This window comes from Trypanosoma theileri, assembly GCF_002087225.1.
Source record: "Trypanosoma theileri isolate Edinburgh chromosome Unknown TM35_Tth_25_V1, whole genome shotgun sequence".
NCBI classification, from domain to species: Eukaryota; Euglenozoa; class Kinetoplastea; order Trypanosomatida; family Trypanosomatidae; genus Trypanosoma; species Trypanosoma theileri.
The window spans coordinates 372,554-380,428 of record NW_021639867.1 but is presented as its reverse complement, the minus strand read 5'-3'; the positions used below and the strand labels follow the sequence as shown (position 1 = coordinate 380,428).

The following is a 7,875-nucleotide window of genomic DNA, read 5'->3' as shown; positions in this document are numbered from 1 at the left end:
TTTTTTTTTTTTTTGTTTTTTTTTGTTCTGTATTGTTTTTAGTAGAAGAAAAAATTGACAGCATATATTGTGAGAAGATATCATTTCATGTTTCCATAACCGTTGGACTTTTTTTTGTTTATTTCGTTTTTTTTTTTCTCTTTTCTCTGTCCTTTTTTTTTCTCCTCCTTCCCTTGCTTATGAGTCTTTTTTTTTCCTTTGTGTGTGTGTGTGTTTCGTTTATATTTCACGTTCGTTCTATTTGCTTCTTTTATTTTTATGCTTGTTTCATTCCTCTTTGTTTTACACGGTGTAAACAAGAAGAAAAGAAAAAAAAGAGAAGAAAATCCCTTCTTGTTATTGTTTCCCATTCTTCATCTTCTCTATCATTGACAAACTTCTTATTTCTCTTTTATCGTTTCTTTTCTTTTTCTCTCTCTCTATATGCGTCTTTGTTTCATCCATTGTAAAGTAGAAAAAGAATATATATGTATATATAAAGAAAAGAAGAAGAACAGAAAAAGAAAAGAGTAAGAGACTATTCAAATCCAATTAGATAAAGAAAGAAAGAAAAAAAAAAAATGTACATTGGCGCAACAAAGCCCCACACGGCACACGTGGTGGAACACACTTTCCTTCTCTGCAAGCCAGATGCCGAACAGTATCACCGGTATATATTACAAACTGTATCCGATGCGGGTTTTCAAGTTCTCTCAAAGAGTTTCATCATCACACCTTCATTAGCAGAAGAAATCGCCAACACATTCCCAAGTGTACGACGCTCCATGGAGGCGGAACGTGGTGTGGAAAAACTACTTAGTGCCGGTAAAAACGCTGCAACCAGTAGTACGGCTGGGGCTAGTAGTACGAATATGAATCGTACACGTACAGCCGCAATGACAGTGGCTGGTGGGAGTAGTATTAGTACGAACAGTAGTGATCGTCGGATGATGTCGGGTGTTTGGCGGCGAGAACAGCATGATGCCCATCACGGCATTATTGCACAGATCCTTGAACTCACAAGTCGACATGATCTCCGTCGTGATGGAGTGAACGCCGGACTCCCAACATCCAACAATGAAGATAATGACAACCAAAGCGATGATCATAGTAATAATAATAACAATAATAATAATAATAATAATAATAATAATAATAATAATAATAATAATAATAATAATAATAATAATAACAATCATCAACAACATCCTCATAATCAGCAGAATGGTAATACCAATGGCTCCGACGCTGATGCTCGCAGCGATGCAGAGATGACAGGTGGTGATAGTGTAGGGGCTGCCGGAGGTCAAACCAACACCCAGTTGCAAATGCACCTCTCACAGCGTGAACAAAAGACAGATCGTCGCATTGGGGCTGCGGCTGCACTGAAGAATACAATGATTGAGGCCCTTTCCTATCAGGACCTTCTCCGTGAACATGTGCAGCATCTTGCCTTTGGCGGTACATGCATGGCGGTGGAACTCTCACGACAGAATGCGGTGGAACGATTACTTGAGATTGTTGGGCCGGAGAATCCCATTGATGCCCGCCGTGTTGCCCCCAACAGCATTCGTGCCCGCCTTGGTCGTGATTTAATTCGCAATGCCGTCTACGCCGCTTCCAATCTCGCCGAGGCGAGTCACTGCATTGCGGCGGTGTTTGGCTTCTCCACGCATTACTCCGCCGCCGACATTCGCCCGCACGCGGCCGCATTAGAAACGGGCGGCGGTGTTGAAAAGGACGACCGCACGAGCGGCGGGGCGGCGGGGGTGCGGCCGCACTGCGAGTTGGTGTGCCTCCCCCACCGCGGCCCGCTGCGGCTGGGGAAGACGGTGCGGGTCGAGAAGGCGAACCCGCAGGCCCACGTCGCCTTCTACACGGGGAGGACTTTGGAGGGCGAGTCCACCGACCGCGGGGAGAAGGAGGGCGGTGGAAATCCCGCCGCCGCCGCCGCCGCCGAGAGCCGCGCCTGGCAGCAGAAGGCCGAGCAGTTGGAGCAGGAACTCGCACAGGAGCGGACGGAATTGGTGACGCACGCGAAATTACTGCGGGCACGGGAGTTGGATTTATTACTACGCGAACATGCACTCGAACAGGCCACACAGGGACTGTTTGCACCGCCACAGCCATATCTGCAACGGTCATCACAACAATCGCAATCACAACAACGACCACAAAACTTCCCGGAACTCACAGAGAGGAGTCTTGAGGATGAGGAGACACCTATATCTTTCTTACCTCCTATCTTCTCAGGACGGCAGTCAACCCTCATTCCACACTCAATGGGGGATTTCTTTCCAGGAAAAGGTTGGGCTGCTTTGCGGTTGCAGTCGATGCGCCGCGTTACTCCCGCTATTGCCGCACAGATGATATCTGCTATGGCACCTGTTGTGGAGGCAGAGGATGTATCGCTGCTGTTATCAAAGCCAGTGCGTCTGCGTGCATTATATGCGGCTCTTCTGCAGTTTTCGGGGAATGGTGAACTTTTACGTGAGGATGTTGTCGCCCTATATGATCGTAGTCCCGCTGTTCAACTGTTTTGGCTGGATAACCATCATGAATTCTTTGAAAAGTACGTGAATGAGCATACTGAAGAACCAGTCTCCTTTGACAGCTTCGTCTCGGTATTGATGTTTTTACTGAAACAGTAATTGACATCACTTTTTTCTTGTTGTTGTTATTATTATTGCTGTTGTTATTGGTTGTCTTTTTTGTTGTTGTTGTTGTTGCTCTCCTTCCTTTTTTTTTTCCCCCAGTGTGCTTCGTTGTTTATTATTATTGTTATTGTTATTTATTTTTTTTTTTTTTTTTTTTTTTTTTTTTTTTTTTTTTTGCTTGTGAGTCATTTCTTTTTTTTTCTTATGTAAATAACGTGTACATATATATATATATATATATATATGTATATATATATTTTAGTTGTGACTGCTTCTCAGTATACGAAAGAAGAAAAAAAAAAAAACATGTACATACTCTTCACGTGCTCTATTGCTGCTTGTGAGGTTTACTGAGTCTTGCACTTTTTTTTTTTTTCTTGTTACTATGTGTTTTTCCCTTTTCTTGTGATAACTACCATAATGGGATGGTAATAATAGTTGAATGACCTTAATGGTGATGATGTGCTTTCTGTTACTCTATCCTTCTTTTCTTTTCCTTTTTTTTCTTTTTCTGTTCTTTTAATAGTTTTTTTTTCAAAGCGCGTGTATATATATACATATATATTTATTTATTTATTTATTTATTGTTTACATATATCTATATACTTTTAAGGGTTGGAAAAAAGAAAGAAAAGAAAGCAAAACATCTCCACAAAAAAAAAAAAAAAAAAGGAAAAGAAGGAAAACACACACACACAGTACTGCTAAGGTGCGGCAACACTAGCAATCGCACACGAACAAAGACAGTAAAAGGATCAGGGTCATTTAACACAAAGGAGGCCACACAAAGGTATTAAAGAAAAGAAGGAAAAGAAAGAAAAAAAAGTAATAGAGGCGAAAGAAGAGGAAAAGAAAAAAAGAAAAAAAGCGAAAAGAAGCAAAACAAAAGAAAAACAAAAACAAAGAAAAAAGAAAGAAGAAGCAACAGTTTTTTTTTTTTTTTTCTTCCTTGGGCAATACCAATTGTGTGTGTGTGTGCTTGCGTGATACTGAAGAAGAAGAGGGAAACAAAGGAGATTTAACATTCCCTTGAAGAAAAGAGTATTAACGCACAAAAAAAGGACAATAAAAAAAAAGAAAGAAAAAATAAAGCGAGAAGCAGAAAAGCCCCATTGCAAACACAATACAGAAAAGAAATAACTAGGGGAAGGAAAAAAGAAGAAAAAAAAGGATTAATTTGGGTGTTTGTGTGTGGTACAAAGAAAGAGAGAAAAGGATAAAAAAGAAGTATTTCGACGGCAAATACACGATACTCCCTTGACCACATTCCTTTTTTCCCATCACAAGCAGCAACAACAGAAGGGCATATATATATATAAATATATATATATATATATATATATATTATAGACGAACACGAGGAGAGAAAGAAGCATTAAAAGAAGAAGGAAAACAACAACAACAACAACAACTAAAGGCCCCATCAGAAACTGCCTTTGGAAGGTGTAACTGCGGGTAGTAACCACAAGTAAAACAAAGAAGCTAGGCGTTACAATAGCAGATAGTGTGCGAAAGTAAAGGAAGTAAAAAAGAAAAGGGGGTGTCACCAACTGATTAAACGAACAACAACAACAACAACAACAAAGGAAAAGAGAAAAAAAAAAAAAACAAAGCGAGAGAGAAAGAGAGTGGAATAAACAAAGTGGCAAACATACTCTAAAGTAGTAAAGAGAGCCATCCTTGTGTAAATAGACAAAAAAAAAAAAAAAAAAAAAAAAAAAAAAAAAAAAAAAAAAAAAAAAAAAAAAAGAGAAGAAAGAAAATATATATAATGGAACATCGAGCCATGGTTAATGTACCCCCTCGTATAGGCTCTGCCCCACTCTCGNAAAAAAAAAAAACAAAGCGAGAGAGAAAGAGAGTGGAATAAACAAAGTGGCAAACATACTCTAAAGTAGTAAAGAGAGCCATCCTTGTGTAAATAGACAAAAAAAAAAAAAAACAACAATAACAACAAAAACAAAAACAAAGAGAGAAGAAAGAAAATATATATAATGGAACATCGAGCCATGGTTAATGTACCCCCTCGTATAGGCTCTGCCCCACTCTCGCAGCCCCAACAGCCATTTCAGCGCATGTCATTTCACAATCAGAGAACTTTCCCCACTGCTCCCCCACGCCCGGGTGGTGAGAAACAACCACCGCCGCCATCACAACAACAACAACATCATCATCGACAACAGGCATCGGCATCACCACCGGCAGAAAATACGGAGGGGTCAACACTCGCAGGGACGTCCGGTTCCTCCACCGCCGATTACCCAGAGGACTGCATTTACAATATAAATGAATTTGTGAAGCTTCAACATACAAAAGAATCCCCACCAAGTGGTGTTCTCGCCTTTGCGAGTGCACTATGGAAAGAAATGCCTGAAAATAGAGACAGTAGGCCAGAGCACATTCTCTCTCGGGAAGAACTATTCCAGGGTGAATCTGTGCCATCTAGAGTGATGAGTGAACGCCGACTGCATAATGAGGTCCTTGGTATTCTTGGAAGGGTTAGTGATGGCAACCTGGAGAAGATGAAGAAAGAACTAACGGATTTGCCCATTCGACAATCCACTGATGAGGAGATTCAACAGGTAATTCAGGTAATTTTTAATAAATCTATTCAACCAGAGGACAGTATTTTCGTCCCACACTACGTCAAGCTGGTTTCGCACCTTATTAGTGACATTGGTGAGAATGAAGCCGCCGGTCGTCATATTCGAAATGCCATTATTCGACAATGCCAACATACTTTTGAACACTCTGAAGATGCGCAGGCACAACTTGAGCGGGAGATTGTAAATCTTCCAGAAGAAGAGGCGGAACAACGACGCCTTAACTTTGCAGGAAAGCAAAAGGCCAATATTAACTTTTTAGGTCTTCTTTTCACCCACGGTCTTGTCCGTGAGCGGGTAGTTCTGCACGTTCTTGATTGGCTTCTCTATGGAAGTAAACGCAAACGTCGTTTCCCTGCTGATTATGAGTTGATTCACTTTATGAACCTTCTTGTTACCTGTGGGAAATACTTCTCAGCTGAAGGACAGGAACTTGTACCAAAATTCCGTGATGTCTTAGAAGAATTAATGCGTACACATCCACAGCGTCGTATGCAGTTTTTACTACTCAACACTGTGGAAACGATAGACAATGGATGGGTTCCACGCTATGGACCTAATGCTGACAGGTCATCACAAGAAAATGAAACGGAACGTCGTCCTTTACCGCCAGTTCCCCCACGTAATAAAGTAACACCAGTAACTCCATCTAATCCAATTCCACCGCGTGATTGTTTCTGGGCGGCGATGGATAAATTTTTTGTTACAAGCAGTTCGGAAGAAATTATTTTGTTGTTGGCTGACATTCCAGAAGATACACGAATTGCATACTGTACTTCTGTTATTCATCGTTATATTACAACTGTGCGATATTCCAAACAACGGGCTCGTCTTGGTGAATTATTTGAAGAATTGGCGAATAAACGTGTCCTACCAGTTGAAGATGTACGCAATGCCCTTTTAATTCACCTTCGTGATGCCGTAAGGGAGGAATTGTTTACAGACATTCCAAAATACTTTTCCAACTATGCTGTTGTGATAAAGGGAGGACGTGATGTATTTCCTCAATCCCTTCACACCGATTTTCTTAACATTCTCGTCGACAGTGGAGTAAGTCGTGAGAAGATAGTAAGTATGGTGAGAGATGTACACAAGGTGCAAAGTGAGGGTCCAACAACTATTGAAACGGATCCAAAGTGCCGTTTCCGTGTACTTCCCGCATTATTGCGGTATACGCCTCCACTTTTTTCAGGATATGTAATGGATGAATCAGAAGACATATTAAGGCAAGTAAGTGAATATGATACCGATGTGAGTTACTTCTGCAGACTTTGTGAAGAAGAAGTGGATTCACGAGCCTTTTTTATGTTAACCAATGGATTAGGAAAAACCCCTCAATTGACGTATTCTATGATATCTGCCCTTTTCACCTTTGTCCGCTTTGATGTGAATACACTTTGCCGTGAGTATAAGGAGACATTAAAGAAGTTGATGAACTTTAAACAATTGCATCTTCTGCTGGAAGAGGTGTATGTGACTTGGTTAGCCCTTGACCGCACACCTGAAGACAGTTTCCCACTATTTGTCGAGGCACTCCGTTCATTAGGTGGGGCAAAGGATCAAATTGATAAGTTTAAGGCCAATCTCACGAAGAACTACGGTGCCACTGGGAAAAAGGATGCACTCCTGTTGAACAAGGCTAAATAAAATGATCATCTACACCATTTCCAAAGAAAAAGAAAAGAAGAAGAAGAAAAGAAAAGAAAAGAAAAGAAAAGAAAAAAAAAGAGAAAACAAAGGGGGTGGTGGGGGAAGAGCAATAATGAAAAGTAAAAGAATTTTGAAAAAAAGGAAAGAAAGAATAAAAAAGACAAAGCAAAAGAAAAAAAAAAAAGAAAAGTAGAAACAAAGAAGAAGAAGCAGAAGTAAGAAAGAAAAAGGTTCTGACCAACAAGTGTACAAGAGATCCATAACGAGTGAGAGAGAATTTTTGAGTCTGTGGCGTCTGTGAAGAAGAGGAGAAAAAAATAAAAATTAAACAAAAAGAAGAGGTTACAACTGAAGGAGAATAACTTTGAAGGAAATTGCCGCCTAAACAAATGAATAAAAGAAAGAAAGAAAGAAAGAGAGTACAAAGAAGCTGCAGGAAAGTTAAAGAAGAAGAAAACGAGAAAAATACAGAAAGTAACAGAGGAGGTTGTATGTGGATGGGAGGATAAATGAGAAAAGGGGAGAGAGTACGCCATAGTAAACAGGAGAGATGAATAATTTACAAAGGAAGAAGAAGAAGGAAAAAGAAAAAAAACGAAAAAGATAATATTCTTTATTCACTTTCCTAAACTCCCACCTGTTTTTTTTGTTTTTTTTTTCTTCTTGTGGTTGTTATTTTTGCCCATTACTTTCTTTTTTTTTTTTGTTCTCTTTTTATTATTATTGGGAGGACGTGTGTATTCCCCATATATGAAGGCTTTTTTGTGTACATACGTATATGTATGTATGTATGTATGTATGTATCTCTTCTTTATGTTTCTTTATTTCTTTCTCCCTTTCTCTCTCTCTGAGATTTGTGGGTTTCTGTGTGAACTTTTTCTTTATTTTTCTTCTGTTGTTTACTTTGTTTTTCTACTCCCCTTTCAAAACCCATTTTTGCAACTTGATTACGTAAATGAGTTGCACAATACCCCGGGTTTTTTTTT

The 7,875-nt window shown here is 39.8% G+C and overlaps 2 protein-coding genes across 2 annotated transcripts; both read left to right on the top strand.

Annotated features, from left to right (window-relative positions):
- Nucleotides 1-560: 560 nt before the first annotated feature.
- TM35_000252190 (putative nucleoside diphosphate kinase) lies at nucleotides 561-2,630 on the top strand (the record flags this gene model as incomplete). The annotated part of the gene is made up of 1 exon (XM_029027810.1): nucleotides 561-2,630. The coding sequence occupies one exon, from the start codon at nucleotides 561-563 to the stop codon at nucleotides 2,628-2,630; it is 2,070 nt and encodes a 689-aa protein (XP_028880989.1).
- A 2,000-nt stretch (nucleotides 2,631-4,630) lies between these two features.
- On the top strand, nucleotides 4,631-6,886 carry TM35_000252180 (putative eukaryotic translation initiation factor 4 gamma; the record flags this gene model as incomplete). Its single annotated transcript, XM_029027809.1, has 1 exon — nucleotides 4,631-6,886. One exon carries the CDS (start codon nucleotides 4,631-4,633, stop codon nucleotides 6,884-6,886), a length of 2,256 nt encoding a protein of 751 aa, XP_028880988.1.
- Nucleotides 6,887-7,875: the final 989 nt, after the last annotated feature.